This window comes from Mustela putorius, unplaced genomic scaffold (assembly GCF_011764305.1).
Source record: "Mustela putorius furo isolate JIRA1106 unplaced genomic scaffold, ASM1176430v1.1 tig00003858_pilon_pilon_pilon, whole genome shotgun sequence".
Classification (NCBI taxonomy): domain Eukaryota; kingdom Metazoa; phylum Chordata; class Mammalia; order Carnivora; family Mustelidae; genus Mustela; species Mustela putorius.
This window is the reverse complement of record NW_025422010.1, coordinates 49225517-49246945: the sequence shown is the minus strand read 5'-3', so window position 1 is coordinate 49246945 and position 21429 is coordinate 49225517. Positions and strand designations below refer to the sequence as shown.

At 41.9% G+C, this 21429-nt stretch overlaps 1 protein-coding gene across 2 annotated transcripts; it reads left to right on the top strand.

Annotated features, from left to right (window-relative positions):
• The first annotated feature begins 1567 nt into the window (after positions 1 to 1567).
• On the top strand, positions 1568 to 17316 carry NARS1 (asparaginyl-tRNA synthetase 1). 2 transcript variants are annotated; one of them, XM_004745548.3, is made up of 15 exons: positions 1568 to 1721; positions 2791 to 2873; positions 5567 to 5632; positions 5733 to 5825; positions 5915 to 6004; positions 6888 to 6966; positions 8010 to 8080; positions 9852 to 9938; positions 11312 to 11533; positions 11646 to 11845; positions 12469 to 12604; positions 13261 to 13374; positions 15399 to 15530; positions 15819 to 15950; positions 16208 to 17316. In XM_004745548.3, exons 1-15 carry the CDS (start codon positions 1679 to 1681, stop codon positions 16337 to 16339), a joined length of 1680 nt encoding a protein of 559 aa, XP_004745605.1. In that variant the 5' UTR covers positions 1568 to 1678; the 3' UTR covers positions 16340 to 17316. The 2 variants fall into 2 exon arrangements, with proteins under 2 accessions (XP_004745605.1, XP_004745606.1); XM_004745549.3 differs by having other exon boundaries at positions 1591 to 1721; positions 2794 to 2873.
• The last annotated feature ends 4113 nt before the right edge of the window (positions 17317 to 21429 follow it).

Below are 21429 nucleotides of genomic sequence, written 5' to 3'. Positions count from 1 at the left end.
GTGAAGGTTAGGGATGTCAGTTCTGAGAACAGGTTACAAATGACTGTGGCTTCCGTCTTGTTTGCCTGCTCTGATGAAGCTCGCTGCCTGATGGCGAGGTCCCCGTGGCAAAGAACTGAGCGCAACACTCAGCTGAGTGAGCGTGATAGAGGATGCATCCCAGGTGAGACTTCAGAGTCTTAAAATATGAGGCCTGCAGTTCCAGCCCACATCTGGATTGTGGCCTTTTGAGAGACCCAAGTTCCTGGTCCACAGACAATGCGAAAAGCCAAATGTTGTTTGAAGTTTGGGGTGATTTATTATACAGCAATAGGTAACCAATACAGCTTGCTCTCTCTCTGATCACTTGCTTTTGGAAATGTCAGCTGTCCCGTCATTAGAAGCACTCTGGGGAGCCCATTCCGCAAAGAACCTAGGCCTTCTGCCAGCAGCCCTGTGATTAAGCCTGGTAGCAGATCCTCACCTAGCCAAGCTTCAGAAGACTGCAGCCCCGGGCAGCCTGATTCAGGAGACCCTGAGACCCAATCCCCAATGAAGCCACCCCTGGATTCATCACTTTCAGAAACTGTGTGAAGTAATGAATGTTCATTGTCTTAAGCTCCAAAGTTTGGGGTAATTTGCTTTGCAGCAACAGATAACGATTATATGTGTGGTCAAACACAAAAAGTTAGCAAAGAGGGAAAGGGGAAGTCCATGAAATTGGATGAAATACTCTTGAAGAGAAGTATTTGGTTCATATTCTCCAGAGTCTGAACTTAAGTTTGGAGTTATTTTTAGTTTTTCTCCTAATGCAAATAAGTTTTCCTTCCACTCAAAGACAAACTCCGGTATTTCATTCAACAAAGTATGATAATTTTAGCTACCCTTTATTTAGCATCTATTATGTGCTGGGCAGTGAATTTACACTATCCTTCACAAACAGGGAAATTAGCTTAGGTTGGGAACTTCTTCCCAAAGCAGTTAGTAAAAGGCGGAACCAGAGTTCCAAGCGGGTTTGAAGCCCTAGTTTTTCCCACAACATTATTACAGCCTCCCTAATAGCGATCCTTATAACTTTAAATAAAAGTATCAATAATCTGAATCATAAATACAGAAGTACTACATGTTCATCCACTTAGGTTGCAAAATTAAATGGCCTTGATATTTCACAACAGGCAATGCACGTGAGGTAGGACTACTTTCACAGCCCTAACACCGGCTCCCACCCCTCCTCGTGGCCGGTGCTCAATACACTTGATGATGACATTAATTCCACAAGCATTCCAACATTTGGGGCTAAGGAACGAAATTGGTCTAGTTTCCAAAACGGCCCCAGCGCACCTACAGCTGGGGGAGAAACTGGATAATTCAGTAGGAAAAGTAGGAAGGTGGGGACCGAAGGCAGAGAAGACTGCTGCCTCCAGTGGGTCTAGGCGTCCGGAAAGTCCGGGGTCGCCGGGACCCGGATAGCCCGAGGGCGCCAGGACCCAGCGGCGGACCCGGAAGTTGCCTGTGCCCGGCTCAAAGATGGCGGCAGCAACGACACCCGCCCACTTACCCTATCCTCCTGTAACCAATGGCGCCGCGACGCTCGGGTGACTCACTGGGGCGACCTATGCATGACGTTCTGATGCAACGTCCTAGTCGAGGAAGCCACCGGTGCACGTTGGGGTGACAAGGCGGCAGAGTGTTGGAGACGATGTCCTTGGAGGTGACCGGGCCGACCGCCGGGATGGTACTAGGTGAGTGAAGCCCGGGGATCCCGGACTGTGTAAGTGGAGCGGGAACCCTACGTGGGCCAGGAACCGAGCTGCGGCAGATGGCCTGGCTTCGAGTGGGCGGTCCACTGATATTTGTACAGGAAAGATTGGAGGTGGGGGGAGGGTTGGGTGGGGGAGGGAGGAGCCTGGACCCCTGCTGGACCGCGACTCGCTGGGCGGGGCCGGTTCCCCCTCGACGCCCCCTCGGGCACCCCTGCCCCGTCCGGCGACTGGGATGGCGGCCACTCCTCGCCCTGCCCCCCTGCAAACAGTCTGGTGATTCAGCGGAGACTTAGCCACCGCGAGGCACTATAAGACGTCCGAGTACCCCCAAATATTTAAGCTCTTCGAAGTGATCGTCCGGAAGGGACTCTTGAATTCTTATTCGCTTTCACACATCCTCATTTATATTGAGATTTGCAGGGAGACCGTGTGGTGCAATAGAAAAAGGAAAAAAGGGACCAGGATTGATGCTGGTGTTCACACCTAATTAGTTGTAAGGTCTTGTGCAATTCGTTAAGCTCAGAGCTTCATTTCCTTTAAAGATCAGAAGGAAGCGGTATTTATTTGACATCGGTGCACTCTCACTGGGATAGCTGATTGATACGTGTTACTTCATTACGTCCTCCCTATAGACCTTCAAGATGGGTATTGTTTTTTCCCCTCATTTCCTAGACAAATAAGCTCAGATGGGTTAAGTGATTTCCCCGGAGTCACCCTGGCTTTTAAGGTACAACATCCAAGATTCCAGTCTGGTCTGGCCAACTTCAAAGCCTTCATCAAGGAGCTAGAAGCAGTATCACAAATTAAAATCATCAAAGTTCATTTTGAAAAGCCAGATTTGTAGCTAGTATGTTTTTATGGGATAGATGTCACTGAATTAGAGGCGTGGGAAAGAATCATGATATAATTTCTTTTGGGCCGTGGTAATTTTTTACTAATCAGATGCTTGTTCTGTTCACAAAGATAAAGAATGGATGAGATAGTTAAAGTATGAAATGACTAATAATTACTGGCCAAATGAATAACTCATTCTGCTTTTGTAAAACAGCAGAGCTCTATGTCTCCGATCGAGAGGGAAATGATGCTACAGGTGATGGAACCAAGGAGAAACCTTTTAAAACGGGCTTAAAGGTAGTATTTCTTCTCATTCAGAAAATGACTACATTTCTTAATGACTAGTGTCTGTAAATATCTGACCTGTCAATAACTGTATCTCAGGCACCAGTTTTTGGAGAGAATTTTTAGAAAAGAGAAAAGGAGGAATGTATACAGCTTTATTGGGTGAATAAGTCTAAACTTATATTTGAACATTTTTAACATGTGTCTTCTTTTTTTCCGTATCCTGCTGAGAGAATATGCTAAATTCACTTGAGGACTTTAGATCCTGAGAAGTAATAGTACATTAGTAAATTAGCATCCCAGACTCATGAGTTACTGAGTGTCTGCTCCGAGAAATGAGTCCGTTCGTAGTGTACAGATATCAGTTAAGTCTTTGAGTCTCAAGACTCAGGATCACATCTGGATTCTAGTGGTAAATTCACCAAGAGGCCTCTTAGGAGTCCATTTAGAAGAAATCTGGGTAGGAGCGCCTGGCTGGCTCACTTGGTTAAGTGTCTGCCTTCAGCTCAGGTCATGATCCCAGGGTCCTGGGATCCAGTCCCATCGCGTCCCCTGTGTTTCAGGCTGTCTACCCAGTGGGGAGCCTGCTTCTCCCTCTCCCTCTGCCTGCCACTTCCTTGCTTGTGCTTGCTCTCACTTTCTCTCAATCTCTGTCAAATAAGTAAATAAAATCTTTTTAAAAAACGAAGAAATCTGGGCATGAACTTAGTGGGACTTGGGGAAGCTGAGTCTTGCTTTTCAATTTTTGGAAGGAAATCTTTCTCTCATTTCCAGTTGTTGAGGTGATTCCTATGGCTCCCCAAAACTGACATTTAGGAGAATGTTTGCAAAATGTCACTATTAGCAAAGTGTGCTGTTCTCATTTGGGGAATTACAGTTTGGCTTCTAACTCTTAATTTAGGTGATTAACAAAAGGAGGGATCAATAGAGAGTTTCAGGTAGCAAATTCTTAGTGATTTACAAACATCTCTACCAAGTGTAATTTTTTTTTTTTTAAAGATTTTATTTATTTATTTGAGAGAGAGAGAATGAGTGAGAGAGAGTGTGAGCGGGGGAGGGTCAGAGGGAGAAGCCTGTGGGGACTCATTGCTGGGATTCCAGGATCATGACCTGAGCCTGACCTGACCTGATCCTGACCTGAGCCCAAGGCGGTCGGTCTTTTAACCAACTGAGCCACCCCTCAAGTGTAGTTATTAAAAAGAAGAACTCTCTTACATGTTTTTTTTTTTTTAAGATTTTATTTATTTATTTGACAGACAGAAATCACAAGTAGGCAGAGAGGCAGGCGGGGGCAGGGAGGAAGCAGGCTCCCCGCTGAGCAGAGAGCCCCATGTGGGGTTCGATCCCAGGACCCTGAGACCATGACCTGAGCAGAAGGCAGAGGCTTAACCCACTGAGCCACCCAGGCATCCCTGTCTTAGATGTTTTTAAAAGATCCAGGTTCCCTCCTCTGCGGTGATCATTGAGTCAGGGTTAGTGTTAAAAGAAAGTGAAAAGTATTTTCCAGGTCTGGAACTAGACCTTTAGTTTCCACAAGCTTCAGATCATACAACCAGAGAGATTAATTTGTTAACATTTCTTGGCTGACTTAATCAAGTAATACAAACTATAAAATATAAATGGCACAGCAACCCCTGACATGTCCTCGTATTTATGAAAAGAGGTATTCTACATACAGGAATTTTTCAAATTAAATGAAGCTTAGCCTTTTATGTTCTTAACCGTTACTTTTGTTTCTGAAAGAGTTTCAGAAGCAACTTCCCTGATTCCTTAGTGAAGAAGAGCCACTTAGGTGTGATCTGCAGTTGACTTTCACTGTTGGTTGTCTCTCCTCTGGTGTTCTCAGTATACTTCCTGCCGGTCCCTGCAGCCACTGGAAATCCGCTGCTTCTAGTCTAGTTGTACCAGGAAACTGTATACACTCGACCCTTGAACAACCCGGGGTTTGGGGCACTGACCCCTGCAGAGTCAAAAGTCTGCAATACCGATAGCTTATAGTTGACCAGAAGCCAGTAACATACCAATAAGATAAACCAATAGCAGAAACAGTCAACACATATTCTAAATGTTATGTGTATTCTATACTGTATTTTTACAAAGAAGTAAACTAGAAAACAGCAAATGTTAAAAATTATGAGAACAAAATGTATTTACAACACTGTAATGTATCTATAGGAAAAACATGTGCATATAAGCAGATCCACGCAGTTTAAACCCGTGTTCAGGGATCAACTGTATTGTGTAGTCACGCGTGCTAGAATTGTTTGTGAGAGGACCACATGGCTTCTGCTTTAAGCAAAGTCTTCTTAGTATGTCCGACCAGTCATTCTTTCAATCTTCACTTTTGGCCGTTGGGGTTTGTATGCTTTTTTTCTTGGCTCTTTTTTTTTTTTTTTAAGGTTTTATTTATTTATTTGTCAGAGAGAGAGAGAGAGAGAGAAACAGCACAAGTAGGGGCAGTGGCAGGAAGAGGGAGAAGCAGGCTCCCCGCTGAGCAAGGAGCCTGATGTGGGACTTGATCTCAGGACCCAGGAATCGTGACCTGAGCTGAAGGCAGATGCTTAACCTACTGAGCCACCCAGGCATCCCTCTTCTTGGCTCTTGTTGGTGTTCTAGATGGTTGAAGTTACCTCATAATTAGGTTGTTATTTTGATGTCAGATACGGTACAATATTAAATTTTCTTTTCTTCCCTTCCCACTCAAGGCTCTGATGACAGTAGGAAAAGAACCGTTTCCGACCATTTACATAGATTCACAAAAAGAAAATGAGGTAGGGTGAGCCAAAAACTCTACCGAATTATATTTTGTAAATAAATTTTCATCAGAACGTAGAGATTCTGGAAAAAATCAATATCTCTTTTTCTCTCCAGAGGTGGGATGTTATTTCTAAATCACAGATGAAAAACATTAAAAAAATGTGGCATAGGGAACAAATGAAGAGTGAATCCCGGGAAAAGAAAGAGGTGAGCAATGATTTTGCCACTGTGAATGTTTTTTAAGTTAGAATACTGGAAACCTTGTGTTAACAGACTGCTTTATTGTTAAAAATTAGGCAGAAGACAGTTTGCGGAGAGAAAAGAACCTGGAAGAAGCAAAGAAGATTACCATTAAAAACGATCCAAATCTTCCCGAGCCAAAATGTGTGAGTGTGACACATACTGTCCCAAACATCGCCGTCACACCCTGTCAGACTGTCGGCTCTGTGTCCGAGGGCCCGAGGGCCGGGCCGGCTGGTGCGCTCCTTGACTCTGTCCGTCCTTCCTTTCCTTTTAAAGGGGATAGAGAGAAAATAACATTTTAAAGTTAGGAAGCTGGTCCTTTGGGGGTTCACTTTATCGTAAACTTTAGTAATTACGTGTTGAACGATTCCTGTCCCACCTAAAAGCCAGCTAAGTGTCGCCCTCCCTACGTGTCCATTTCCTCACTGTAAAATGAGGAGGTCAAAATCCATGATTTTCGTGGTATTTTTAAATAGATAAAATGTTCTGTGATTTTGTGAATTGAATTCCTCTGCATTTTTTCGTAGAACAGATGTTGAGCTGTGAGTGGCCATGCTTAGATTTCAAATAGTTCTTACTGCTCATGGGTGGTCGTCTTTTTCCTATCTCCTAGTGATGAAGGTGTCTTGGCTACCTTTAGCCTCCCCTTCCTGTACTCCTCTGGCCTTCCTCCAGGCCGATAGCTAGCCTCGGCTAGCTTCTGCCTTGTGTGTCGGGAGGAACTGTGAGGGCAGGAAGGGCTTCACGCAGACTTGTTGCTCTTATGAATTCATTTATTCACTGATTTTATATAGCAGTTTCTGAAATTCCAGATGGTTCTCAGTGTCAGTTTTGCACTAAGAGAAAGACTTGGATTTTTTTTTTTTTAACCACTCTAATATGGTGAACGTTTATTATAGAATGATTGTCGTTTTGCATCATTTGTGAATTTGTGACACTTGACTGCCGTCCGTCTAGTTTTAGTGGAGAAGCTGATACGTAATAAATAACATGATCGGTCGAACGTTATTAACTTCAATTTCGCAGGTGAAGATTCATGCCCTAGGAGGATACAAAGGCCAAAGAGTAAAGGTGTTTGGCTGGGTCCACAGGCTGCGTAGGCAAGGTAAATGGTGGAGCTTTTCTTTTGTTTCTCTTTAATTTTAAACATCCCTGCTCTAGGTGAAGAAGAATATAAAAACATTTACTTAGGTGGGGATATTTTTAGTTTGGGGTGCTGGTTTATGAAAGAAGATAGTGAATTACATCCTAAATTTGTTATTACAGGTTTAAAAATTATTTAAATGCTATTTAACTGGAAGCAATCACAGAGATCAGGAGTATCCAGTAAATATTTGTCTAGCTGAATTTAATTATTTAATGAAAGGCAGGGGATGTGTTACAGGAAGGGCAGAGCAACTCTGAAATTCATTCCTGGCAGTAGTGTTGGCTTTTATAATTTGTGTGTTTGCATTCTACTTCTCTCAGTCCTGACTTTTTGCTATCTGTAACTATTATTTTATTAACATGTATTTTATTATAAGTAGTTATACATCTTCATAAAAGGAGATGAGGCATAAATGAAAAGGGATTCTGGGCAGCAACATATATATGTATTTTTAAAGATTTTATTTATTTAACAGAGAGAGAGCATGTGTACACAAGCAGGGGGAACAGCAGGCAGAGGCAGAGGAAGAAGTAGGCTCCCTGCCAAGCAAGGAGTCTGATGCAGGACTCGATTCCAGGACCCTAGGATCATGACCTGAGCTGAAGGCAGCTGCTTAACTGACTGAGCCACCCAGGCGTCCCTGGGCAGCAATATTTAACTACCTCTCGTTGAGTACACAGCCCTATGCTAGGCCGTGCAGGGGATTCAGTGGTGAGGGAGACACACTCCCTCGTGTCAAGTTTCTGACAGTCTTGCTCTCCCATGATCACGTGGATCACGAGGCTCACATAGGATATGGAAATACAGTGAAGAAGGTGAAATGCTTTGCAGACACTGAGTAGTGATGTTTCTAGTGGCCACTTGAGAGGAAGGGGGCCACGCGGGAGGTTTGAACTGGGAACAATTTTACCGTGGAGTTACCTGTTACAAGATTAAATTATGAGAAAGTACTTTTAAGTGCCTTGAGAGCGGTCGGGCTACATTTTTCTTTCTCATTTTAGGAAAGAATTTAATGTTTCTGGTGTTGCGGGATGGTACAGGCTATCTTCAGTGTGTCTTGTCAGATGATCTGGTAAATATTTTTTCTTATTTCTCACTGAAAATCTGTTGTTTTTTTTCCCCAGGAAGCTCCTTTATTGTTAGTTTTAGGAGTTTTAGGATCTGTATATATATTTTAAACTGTTAGAGAAAATTTCAAGCACATAAAAAATAGAACGGTACAGTTGACCATTGAACAACATGGGTTTGAACTGCATGTGTCTGCTGGGGCCTTGATTTTTTTTTTTTTATACTGTGAGTGAATTTTCTTTATGACTTTCTTCTTTATGACCTTCTTTTCTCAAACTTCTTATAAGAATGCGGTATGTTACGCCTAATACATAAAATACATGTTAGTTGACTTTGTGTTGTCAGCAAGGCTTCAATCGTAGGCCATTAAAGTTGTGGGAGAATCAAGTAGTATGTGGATCTTAGACTGCACAGGGGGTCAGCACTCCTAATCCCCAAATTGTTCGAAGTCACCTGTATAAAGAAACCTCATGTGCTCATCACCCGGCTTTGGTTAGGTCTTAGTCACAGACTGGGTGGTATATAAATGAAGGAAATTGTCTCACAGTCCTGCAGGCTGGAAGTCGAGCTCAGGGTGTCAGCATGGTCATGTTTGACTTGGCGCGTCCTTGCATGGTGGAGAGCAGAAGGGGGAGCAAACCCTTTATCTCCCCCTATTCTCCTGTCCAAGGGCCCACTTCCTCACACCGGCACACAGGGGCCTAGGATTTCAACATAGGCAATTTGGAGGGACAAAAACACTAAGTCCCTAGCAAGTAATGACTAATAAATGGCCAATTCTGGTTTACTGCTCACCCCTCTGACCCCTCTAGACATCATATCATTTTATATAAATACATTTGCATACACATCTCCAAGAAAAAGTATTTGTGCTATAACCACGCTAATATTAATTACACCCTCGCCAAACAGGCAACTCCTAAACATCAGTCAGATTCTCCCAGTTGATTCATAATGTCTTTCTACAGTTGTTTGGTTTGAATGAGAACCCAGACGAGATCTCTGCACTGCACTGAGCTGATGTGGCTCTGAAACTCTTTCAGTCTGTAACCATTCGTCCTTTCTATTGTCTTTTCTACCAAATTTGTTTAAAACAACCTATTTGGTTGTCCAGTGGCTCTCCTCTACTCCGAGTCTGGCTGGTTGCCTCCTCGGGGTCATTTAACGTATTCCTCTCCTCTGGAGTTCTTACAAGCTTATCAGATTCAGGTTTGGGGGATTTTTCATTTTGTTTGACTTAGTTTGATATCTTTCTTGGAACAACTACTTCATGGGCTAGGCTGTGTGCTTCTCATTGTCTCACATCAAAGACACATAATGTCCTCTTGCCTTTTTTAATGGTTTTATGATAGCGGGTTAAAGTGTTGGTAGCCTGATCCCTCCACAGTAAAGCTACCTGTCACTTCTGTCCTAGCGGTTTTAGCAAGTGTTGATCGTAGCCCAGGTGGGTGGTTTATTATCCCAGCAGTCTGAATTTTAAAGAAAATAAAATGAGCTGTTCAGATGTTTTTAAGGGATGTGGGCTACTGTCATTTATGCATATGTATATATGTAAAATATCTGTTTACATACATATTTCTCTGTAGATCAACCCTCCTACAAAAATAGCTAGTCTTGGTTAATACTAAAAAAAAAAAAATCGATGGCCATCTTCTTTTACTAGTTTTAGACAGGTAACTTTTATTTGAGTAATCTGCTTAGCTTTCTGTACATCAGAGCATATACATCTTAACGTAAATGTGAGTAGTAAATACGGACTTTTATCTTTTTTATAGTGTCAGTGTTACAATGGGGTTGTCTTGGCCACGGAGAGTAGTGTTGCAGTGTATGGAACGCTAAATCTGACCCCAAAGGGCAAGCAGGTGAGTAGGTTGATTTTCTCAGTGGGTAAGTGTGTCTTTGTTCTCCAGTGTTCTTATTTGTACTTTAGGGATTTGGCAAATAAATACACAGATGCGATGTACTTGATAAATTTAGGATGCCTTTTCCTCTTCCAGGGAAATATGTCTACCATACAACTCAGATGATATAACACACTCAGGGATTTCCAACTTTATAGAATTCATAAATAACCCTCATGGGCCATAGTACAGTCACTTTGCTATGGATGCATGATTAGCTTTTCAGCCAGTTGGAAATAAAAGTAATCTACCCATGGGGCGCCTGGGTGGCTCAGTGGGTTAAAGCCTCTGCCTTCTGCTCAGGTCATGTCCCAGGGTCCTGGGATGGAGCCCCGCATCGGGCTCTCTGCTCAGTGGGGAGCCTGCTTCCTCCTCTCTCTCTGCCTATTTGTGATCTCTGTCTGTCAAATAAATAAATAAAATCTTTAAAAAAAAAAATTTACCCAAAAGCTTCAGGAAAGAGCAGTAATCTAAATCTGAAACTTCCTGAATAGAATTTGAAAGTTTCTTTTAGAGAAAGTTAAATATAATTCTGATATTCAGAGAGTTGTTTCTTCTCCAGCCAACAGGCATGTAACGGTTACTTGTTGGTAATTACTTTTCACATAATTACTGTGGTTATATTTGTTGGCTGGGAAAGAAAACAAACAAATGTGACCTATTAACCACCAGAGGGAGCCCCTAGAGTACTCCTTAATAGACTAGAAATATCGATATCAGAGGGTCTCCCAGAGTTCATGTAAAAAGACCTAAATTAAGCATGAGTATCTGATTCAAGTTCACTGAAGTAATGTGATTTGCAGAACGGAGTTGTTATGACGTGTTACTTGCTCTCCAGGGTTTGGCACCAAGGTAATTGTATATTCCGTGATATGTGGCTTCTAAAATAAATTGCTTTTAATGGAATTACTAGGGAGAATTTAAATTTTTATCATATATCCATTCCAAAGAGAAACAGCTTTCAGTAAAACCTTTGCATTTAAGGAGTGTTTCAGTGTCGATAAAATGATATTTTAACTTAACAGGGAAGGGTTAGGAAGATATATCGATTGATAACAGCAGTTAGTAGTTACTCCAAGTTGCAAGATTATCATTTATTTTCTAGTTTTTGCTTTTCTGTTGTTTAAAAATCATGTGTGGATTTACTCTGAAAGGAATATTAAATATCAAAATAAAATCAGGTTATTAGGTCTTTGTCTAGAAGGGTAGGCTGATAATGGTGATGTCTAAAAATATCTTACCAACAATTTTGACATAAATTAAAATCTCCAATAATGTTAGTTTTTGTTTCCTTCTCTCTCCTTTTTCCCTGCCTCCCCCCTTCTAAAATGGAGGCCCCCGGGGGCCATGAGCTGAGCTGTGACTTCTGGGAACTGATTGGGTTGGCCCCTGCTGGAGGAGCTGATAACTTGATTAACGAGGAGTCTGACGTGGACGTCCAGCTCAACAACCGACACATGATGATCCGGGGAGAAAACATGTCCAAGATCCTGAAAGCACGTTCTGTGGTCACCCGGTGCTTTCGAGATCACTTCTTTGATAGGGGGTACCATGAAGTAAGTGTGGTTCATCATCGTTTGCAAACAAACAGTACCTTTGGCCATTTTAAAACTTGAATAGTGGCACTCACAATCGGCCTCTACTTACTCCCCCTTTTCATTTGAACAGGTTACTCCTCCAACGTTAGTGCAAACCCAGGTGGAAGGAGGTGCCACGCTCTTCAAGCTTGACTATTTTGGGGAAGAGGCATTTTTGACTCAGTCCTCTCAGTTGTACCTGGAGACCTGCATTCCAGCTCTGGGAGATGTGTTTTGTATCGCACAGTCATACAGGGCAGAACAGTCTAGAACACGAAGGCACCTGGCTGAGTACGGAATTGTCTTTTTAGTTTTGTTTAAAAAATTACTTTTAAGAACATACGTTTAGTGTAGCAGTCTTTATATAGGCAGTGTGAAAAAATTGGGTACTTTAAGAGTGTGTGGAGGGCCATTCCACAAATTACTGGGAGCCATGTATGAAGGTTTGGCTCCTGCGCCATACCTAGCGATGTTCTCGTCTTTCACTTTTCTTTGATCCTTTATATGTTAAGAATAAACAAGAAATCACTCTTTTTAAGGGAGGAAAGGTAGGGACTCTAAAACTTGCCTGTGGCCCACCTGGATGGCTCGCTCGTTGCGTGTCTGCCTTTGGCTCAGGTCATGATCCCAGGGTCCAGGGATCAAGCCCCGCATCAGGCTCAGTGGGAGGCCTGCTTCTCTCTCTCCCACTCCCTCTGCTTGTGTTCCCTCTCTTGCTGTCTCTGTCTGACAAATAAATAAAATCTTAAAAAAAAAAACCAAAAAACTGAAATAAAGCTAATGTGCTGAGTGGGGAGTTGGTTAGCGGTGCTGGAATTTTACATTTCTGCACAGTTTTGCGATGTTAAAATCCTTACTTAAGAAAAACTTCGCAGAAAGGTAGACCGGCTGCCAGCTAGTATCTTGTTTTTTAGATATACTCATGTGGAAGCAGAGTGTCCTTTCCTGACCTTTGATGAGCTCCTGAACCGATTGGAGGACTTGGTTTGTGATGTGGTAGATAGAGTCTTGAAATCTCCTGCAGCGAGTATAGTGCGTGACCTCAACCCGGTAGGTGTGCTGTTTATGGAAATGCAAAGTCATGATTTGGTGGGGGAAGTGGGGAGGTAATGATGTCTTCACCTTCGGTTTTTTATAGATTTAATGGCGTGGCGAGCTTTGCTATAAGTGCATATATACACACACATTATATTTTTATTTTTTATTTTTTAAGGTAAAATTGATAGCATTATGTTAGTGTCAGGTGTGCAGCATCATGATTTGATAGTTGTATGTATTATGAAATGATTATCATAAGTCTAGATAACATCTCTTACCAGACACTGGTACAGTTTGTTCTTTTTTATGCTGCAGCCTTCTAAGATCTACTCTCTTAGCAAATTTCACATTTATAAATAGAGTATTGTTAGCTGTAGTCCCCTTGCTGCACATTATACCCTCAGAACTGTTTTATAACTCACCTTTTGACCACCTTCACTCATTTCTGTACCTGTATTTTTAAGAGTAAAATTTGATACTAGTCATTGCCAATAATTTTATAATATTTTACGTAGGAGGAGGTCATGTATATTTTCCATTTTTAGAAATGTTCTCATTGTTTTCTTGTCTGAAATAACATTTTACACTAACAACGGATAGTTTTCCCTATAATGGAAATTTTAGTGTTCCGGTTTCTTTGTATACACTGTTTTTTCTTGCTATTGTAGAACTTCAAGCCTCCCAAACGGCCTTTTAAGCGGATGAACTATTCAGATGCTATTGTGTGGCTGAAGGAACACAACATAAAGAAAGAAGATGGAACTTTCTATGAATTTGGAGAGGTATGCAGCGCCTAAGTGTATTGCTGCTGAGGTGATCGAACCAGGAATGCAGAAGGCAGCCGCTTGTCAAAAAAATGGCGACAACAGACCCTCCTTGGGGTTGTCTGAGGATTCATTGAGTCCACAGATGTAGAGTCAGCCTTAGTCCGCTTCTGTGGTGGTCAGTAAATATTAGCGCCATGATAGCCTTTGCAGCACATCTTTTGCCTTTTTCCTCTTCTTCTGTGGTCAGTCCATGCTCCTGACTTGACTCTAAGGGTAGCTCTCTAGGCTGGCACAATGCCTCAGACATTTCATGCAAAATTTCAGGCTTTAAAATTTCATGCAAGATGTTGATATGCGGTATGTTCGTTTTATTTGTTTGGAGAAAGTATCCGCCTCTTTCAAAAAGGAAGCCTCCGGCAAAGGAGTGTATTGAAGCTCCTTCAATTGGAGAAGAGTCAAAGAAGAAAATAGCTGTTGGTTAAAATGCAAAACCCAAGAGAGAAGGCCAAGGTGGTCTGGTGTCCCAGATACACTGTGTGGACATACCAGAGGTGTAGCCTGTGAAGCCCTTTTCCCAGTGCATTTAACCATTTCTCACATAGTATTTGCAAGTCCGCTTTATAGATAAAAGAGGAGCAGCTACTGCTTAGAGCTTTAATTTTTAGAAGGAATTTACAGAGAGAACAAACAGGACTCTCGACCTATATAAATTATTCTTTCCATTTCATGAATTCGTTGGTGGCATAGAGTAACAAAGTTTTGTATTAAAAATTTAAGAAGGGTTATTACCTAAAACTTAGCCAAGTAGTATGATGGAGTGGAAAGAGCCCCATCTTTGGAGGAAATCCCCCCCCCCACCACCAGGTGGCTTAGCTCCCACCTGTGTCCTTATTGCTGTGTGAGAGAAGGCCAGTGACCCCACCCTCTTTCCTCGGAGGTCACAGCTGCTTTGCAAAGTTGTGAGGACTCAAAGCTAAATTCCTGGCAGGGTCCATGGTTCAGGAAGCCCTTGATGCTTGTCAACATTTATCGTATTCTGATGTCATCCCATGCACATGAGGTCACCAGAGTAGATGAACGTCCCATGTTCTACATCCAGTAGGCGAATGGAGGATGAATCTTCCAACTTTTTGGAACGTGCAGTAAGACTGTTTCCCCCCAGTTAAATCCTACTGTGGTATATAGAGCAGATAAAAGCCGAGAGACCAGAAGCATCCCACTCATCTCCAGTGGGGCCTGGGGCCTCATGACAGCTGCGCCAGGAGATTGCCAAGCCCCAATGAGTCTTGTCAAGTTCTCAGTCAGTTTGTACTAGGACGAGAGTTTTCAGTATTACCTTGAGTTTATATGTGGGTTACTGAAGGATGTTTTGAGACAGAAGCAGATGAACTTGGTTCATCATCATCTGAACACTTGGCTAAGTGTTCCAGGTGTGGTTACACTTGGAAATTTCACACTGGTTATTTGTCTTAGGGCTCTATCTTACCACCATTGAAGCCATATAGATGTACTGTAACAGGCAAGAAGTCCAGATAACAGGAAAGTTTAAGGATTGGTGTTATTAATAACACAGGCTGTGCATAGACCAACGATGTTTTGGAGCCTTCACTGATTGTCTTATACCTCACAGGACTAAGTGGACCACGTTTGCTTCAGAGCTGGGTAAAACTGGCCACTGAAAAAAATAACTGCACAGTATCTAGTCTCAGTGATAATGGCTTCGAGTGTTGTTTTTTTTTAAATTTTTTATTTGTAGGGGTTTGGTGGGTGGGTTTTTATTCCTCAAGCAGATGGTGCTTGATCTACTGTAAAGGGAAGCAGGTCTTTTGCAGTTGGTTTAATAACTGCGTGCGAGTTGTTAAAATACCTTTATTGTTTTTGGAAGAAAGTGTTGCTTCCACCATGTGTTTGGGTTGTGGATGGGTGTGTGGTCTCTGCTACGTTACATTAATAACATGAAGGGCTGCTGTGGGTGAGAGCTGCTTCTGTCTTGTTGCCTTTTGAGTTGTAAATGTTAATGAAGTCTTGTTTAACCTCAGGATATCCCAGAAGCTCCTGAGAGACTGATGACGGACACCATTAATGAGCCCATCTTGCTGTGTCGATTTCCTGTAGAGATCAAGTCCTTCTATATGCAGCGATGTCCTGAGGATTCCCGCCTTACAGAATCTGTCAGTCTGTGATTCAAATAGTATTACTAATTTTGCTTTCTAATGGGGTGGGAACTGCCACTGGACTAAGATAGAGCTCATGGCAAATATTTCATTATACATCTAGCATGGCAGTATGTAAAGAAGTGGCTTTGTCCTCTCTTGGGCTTATCATATCTTGTTAAATTATAGGCTTTGAATATTTGAGTATTACATAACCATCGTGCTCCTTTAGCTATGAGTTTAATGGTGATTTTCTTTGAAACTGTAGCCTGGTAGTAACTGCATTTTATTTACTTGTTTTTAAAGGTTGACGTGTTGATGCCCAACGTCGGTGAGATTGTGGGAGGCTCAATGCGTATCTGGGATAGTGAGGAGATACTGGCAGGTTATAAAAGGGAAGGAATTGACCCCACTCCCTATTACTGGTACACAGATCAGGTAAACAGTTTTGTGCTTTGTTTTTAATACTCTTTAAATTGTTTTCATTTTAATAGTTCTGTATAAATTGGAATTTTTAAAAGGAGAGAATTCAGTGTGGTACTTTGATGTGGGAACAAGCTGTATTCAATTTCATGGTTGTAATGTGGCATGTGACTAGTTTTGTCTTTGTCTAATACGTTGACTTAATTTGAAAAACAACCCAGCTACTGGCCTTGCTTAATGCAGTCCTTCTTTTCTTTTTCTTTTTTAAACAGAGAAAATATGGCACGTGTCCTCATGGAGGATATGGCTTGGGCTTGGAACGATTCTTGACCTGGATTCTGAATAGGTATCACATCCGAGATGTATGCTTGTACCCACGATTTGTCCAGCGTTGCAAGCCATAACTGGTTCTTCCAGAAGCATTAAGGAAAGAATACAGTTTATGAAAGGAACAGACTGCCTCTTTAAAAAAAAACAAAAACAAAAAGCCAGAATCTTCCCTTTTTTATTCCATTGGTGTATGGCCATTTCTTTTTTCTCCCACAAAAAGCAATCCAAATCATGTGAATATCCAGTGACGTCATTGTTAGCATTTTAAGGAACACTATCCATCCATCACAAAGTTTGGGGGAACTATGTGGTGTGTAACACTACGGTCGGAAGTCCAGTTCAGCATTTTACCCAATTATAGGTTGTAATTTTTTCATCGTCTGTATCACATATATCATTAAGCAGAATTTAATTATGATCTAAGACATTCCAGTAACCTAATCTTTCCGCCCTGTTAAGTGTAACTGGAATTCTTTAATTTATATCATTTTATTGTACAGGCAAGTTATAACAAACATCTTGAAGGAAAATTGGCAATGTGGTGTAAAAAATCTGCTAGTATTAGTGAAATTCATTGGTAGATACTGGAATCAAACAAAGACAGTTTTGCATTGGTTATTAATCTTTTCTAATCCTATAGAGCTGCTTATAATTCTAAAGCATACGAATTGATGTGGAGAAATTTTTAAAAAATGGGAATTTTGCGTTAATTTGAAATAACAGCACATTCTTTTTGTTGTTGTTGTTCTTTGCGTTAGTTTAAGCTAAAGAGGCAGAGTGATCTTCTCTCTTTCCTGGTAGTTTCTAAGTAATTAAGAATAAGTAAGTTCCAAAAGAATTTGCAGCTGGAATCTTAATGACAACTGTATGTGGCTGTTTGACTCTTCCCACACTGTGACTTTAGATCTAATCTGCTACCTTATTAACTCCCAGCAGGCTTATTGAATGGCTTCATTTCAGATTTGGTTAATTTCTTTCCCAAAATGCATGTCATGTATTCTCAGTAGGCTGTATTCCCAGCAATCAATAAATGGACACACATTAAAAACTATTTGCTGGCTTTAATTTTTCTAAAGCTGAACGCCTCAGTCTTACATTGGTTCATGTGTTTTGCATTTTTAAAAATCTTTTTACTTTTCATGACGTATGTATGTGAAATTAGATATTACTAAATTTAGTAGGTACTACTAAAAACACGCGGTAAAGAAAAGGAACAATTTTTTCACATTAGGTGTAGGTTCTAGTCATGTTTTATGATCTTCTTTATTTTTCAGCACACTAGATTATATCCTGTTTTTCAATTAAGTGAAATGACAGATGGAAATGAGGCATTTATAGTAAATATATATATATATATTTATATATATATATTGCTACTGAGAATCCCTAAGCATTCTCATACCTGGTCCTTGACATAGGAGCTATTTCGGAAACTTGTCCCCACTCTTCTGAAATTTCATGACGCTATTTCTTGGGAATTTGCGTCCATCCCACAGGGTGGGTGACAGGACCCTCACACCCAGGAAATCAAGCCCTTGAGTTGTGTTCAAGTTTTTAAAATTGCCTCATTCATGAAAGTCTTTTTTTCTGTTTTGCTTTCTCTCTAAAACTGCTACTGTTCAGGTATTAAGCCATTTATTTATTTATTTATAAAGATTTTATTTACTGGAGAGCAAACAAAACACCGCCAGCGCTGTCTCCTGTCCGTTCTTCCCGCCGCGACTGTCGCACACTCTGTAGCCTGAACGTGTTTGCTCAACAGTTTTCCCCAGGGCACAGCCCCGAACAGCGACCGTCTTGACTATCACCAGTCCATTACAGACAAAGGTCCAAGGCCTGAGAACTTTCCAGCTTGCCCCTGACCTTAACTCTTAATCCTTCCCCTCTCCAGTGCCATGGTGAGAGAGTACAGATGGGTTCATTAGTCCATCTGTACTCTCTGCTGATCATGGACTCTCAGGAATGAGTACTGATGGACTAACAAACCCATCATCACTTGTGGGCTTAAGGCTCTGTGTGGTGAAGAGAGGAATTCAAAATGCACGCCACATTGGCCCAGACTGGGTCACCTCTTTGCTATAAAACAATGTGGGGACCATTGATCTGATGTCTCCGAGTGATCATTACAGCTCACCGTTTGCCGGCCTCGCCCAGCCACTGTTTCTCTTGTACCACACACCGCCCCTTCCTGCCCTGTTGCTTTTCTGATTAAGGAGACAGAATTGAGTAATCTAAATTTAGTGTGAGTAGCACAGAGGTGCCAATCATGACAAATAATGAATTAGGTGATCCTCCTGCCCTTCCTGAAGCATTGAGCTGAAACCAACAAGTTCATTTCATTTAGGACCAAAGGCTGAACTCAGAGTGTTGTCTGTGACAGGAGAGTGCTTTCTTCACTAATGAAGTCACCCGGGCTCAGAAAAACCCTCTCCCTTGTGATGGGGGGTGTGGCTTATCAAGTTGGCGCAGAGACTGTCTTTGGCCTTCTGTTTGCTAAGGGAAGTGGTATATACCTTTGTTACAAATATGTAAGCCAGGAAAAAATGCATTTCTATGTACACACACACACGTAAATGCCATGCACGTTTATAAATTTCTTTAGCCTTTTAAGGTCTTTTCCGGTTTTGTTAGCAAACCCGCATTTAGAATTCACACCTTCTGGGTCACTAGGGTGACGCAGTCCGTTAGGCATCTACCTCTTGGTTTTTGGCTCTGGTCACGATCAGGGGCACGAGATCCAGCCCCGAGTCAGGCCCCATGCTCAGCGTGGAGTCTGTTGGAGATTCTCTTTCCCTCTCGCTCTGCTCCCTCCTCCTTGCGTCTCTCTCTCTCATCAATCAATCCATCTTTAGAATTCACAATTTCTGGGTTAAGGGCTGTGTTTTCTAATCAGTTTTGGAAAGGACCTGTATAAAACGCATTTTATTTGCTTTCATAAAAACATAAAAATTTACTTGTTGGAAAGCTATTATATTCGATGTTTGTAAGAAATAAGCCATAGATTAGAAATAATAATTTTTATGATACTCTCTGTTCTGGAGAAATAATGAAGTTCTGTTTCCATCTATGACCTTTGAGTCTTTATTTATTTATTCATTTTTAATATTTTGACCTATGAGTCTTAATATGTGGATCAGGGAGGTTTTAAACATGAGGGATTTTGAATGAGTCTTTTTCAAGCTAGTACAAATGAAAATAAAAGATATAAATAAAATGCATGAAATGGTGCCAATTCATTTTTTTAAAATGTTATTATGTTGATATATTTAATAGAGCATGCATTGCTAGTTCCTTTCTCCTCTCTGGTCAGATACCTGTCACGGCTGTTGATTATGTGAGATTTGGCACCTTTGTGCATTGTCACTAATCATCGGCATTTCCCTAGGAGGGGCCAGAAGACCCCTGTTATCTCTACCTAGCAGAAGAGGCACAGCCCTGGGAAGGAGAGGTGACTCATCCAGAGCCTTCCAGAGTCGCTGACAAGAGCCCATGTGTGTCAAACATCTAAAACTCTCAGTCTTTCCTAGTTCTCTGGACCTGTCTGCACTTTGTCTAGAACAGAAGTTCAAAATGTAGAGCTTTTTTTGTGCAGCTTCCTTAAAAGAAATGGGTTTAAGCTTTAGGTAGAGAAGTACACTATAAAGAGCACATCAAATGGGCAAAATAAATGAATGTCATTTTAATTATGAGGGTAGAGAGTTAGCAAAATATATAGGAAAGCAGTCTGGAACTTGGAGCAAGTTTACTCTTCATTTCTCAGGGAACATCTACTTGGATCTGAAGATCACGCAGGTAACATGAAGGACAATCCATTTAATATGATATTTTACATTTGGCTTAAACCAGAAGGATGGCCAACTTTAATAATAAACTAACTCAATCAGGAACATTAATTTTATGCTACAGATAGGTGATTTTTTAAAAAAGAGTTTATTTATTTATTTAAAAGATTTTATTTATTTAAAGAGAGAGATCACAAGTAGGCAGAGAGGCAGGTGGGGGTGTGACGGAAGCAGACCCCCTGCTGAGCAGAGAGCCCCATGTGGGACTCAGTCCCAGGACCCTGAGATCATAACCTGCAGCGAAGGCAGAAGCTTTAACCCACTGAGCCACCCGGGAGCCCCAGATAGGTGATTTTAACTCAATCTGGACTCCCATCTTCCTGGAATGTTATATGAAGCTTGCACCCTTACTTCTTTCGGGCCTTTGTCCAGATGTCAGTGAGAACTTCTCTGACCCATCTATTTCATTTTTAAAATGATTTTATTTATTTATTTGTCAGAGATAGAGAGCACAAGCAGGGGCAGCGGCAGGCAGCAGGAGAAACATGCTCCTTGCTGAGTAGTGAGCCCTACACAGGGCTTGATCCAGGACTCTGGGATCATGACCTGAGCTAAATAAAGGCAGGCACTCAACTGACTGAGCCACCTAGGCGTCCCTTGACCCATCTACCTCAAATTCCCTTTTCCCCATCTCCCTCACGTTGCTTCCTTCTTCCAATGTTTATCATCACTTCAAATAACACATATTCTCATTATTTTGTCTCTCCCTTAACCCCACATAAGTCACTTGTCTGGTCTGTTCAGTGCTGTCTTCCAGTGCAAGCAGTAGGTGGTCAATACTTGTTCAACGAATGAATAACGTCTGAGACCTTTGTGCTCCAAGGTTTGTCTTGTACTCTGAGACGCACAGAACAGTGGGCAGGGGGAGCAGGCGGAAGCGTGGGAATGCAGGAATGGCTAGAAATGAGGGAGGGGCCAGTCGCGAGTGCGGGATTGGGGCCCGAGAGCTACCTTGCAAGGGTGTGCAAGTACACCCAGAAACTGCAGCACGGCATTCCCCCCCACCCCCAGAAACGCGTTTGCCGGACTGGCCCTCCCTTTCCTAGGCTCCTGTTAGCAGCATAATGTTTGCTAATAATGTCTGGTCCCACCTGCCAAACTCTGCTATATTGAGACGCTACAGAGAAATCGAGTAATATGTCATTCACGAGTGTCTCGTAAAACAATTCCCTTCCCTAGTCTGCAAACCACGCATAACGGAACTGGGTCCGCCCGTGGCGCGGTCAGAAGGCAAGCCGACTGGAGAACCGAGGCACAAGCAACCTCGGCATCCCGGGAAGAGTGTTGGAAATGTCTGGAAAGTCCTTTGCCGAGTTGTGGCT

Excerpts from the sequence above, each read along its gene's own strand:
- NARS1 (XM_004745548.3), top strand. The coding sequence starts at position 1,679 with ATGTCCTTGGAGGTGACCGGGCCGACCGCCGGGATGGTACTAG. Across the intron at positions 5,633-5,732 it reads ATTCACAAAAAGAAAATGAG|AGGTGGGATGTTATTTCTAA; the intron begins GTAGGGTGAGCC and ends TTTTCTCTCCAG. Across the intron at positions 15,951-16,207 it reads ATTACTGGTACACAGATCAG|AGAAAATATGGCACGTGTCC; the intron begins GTAAACAGTTTT and ends TTTTTTAAACAG.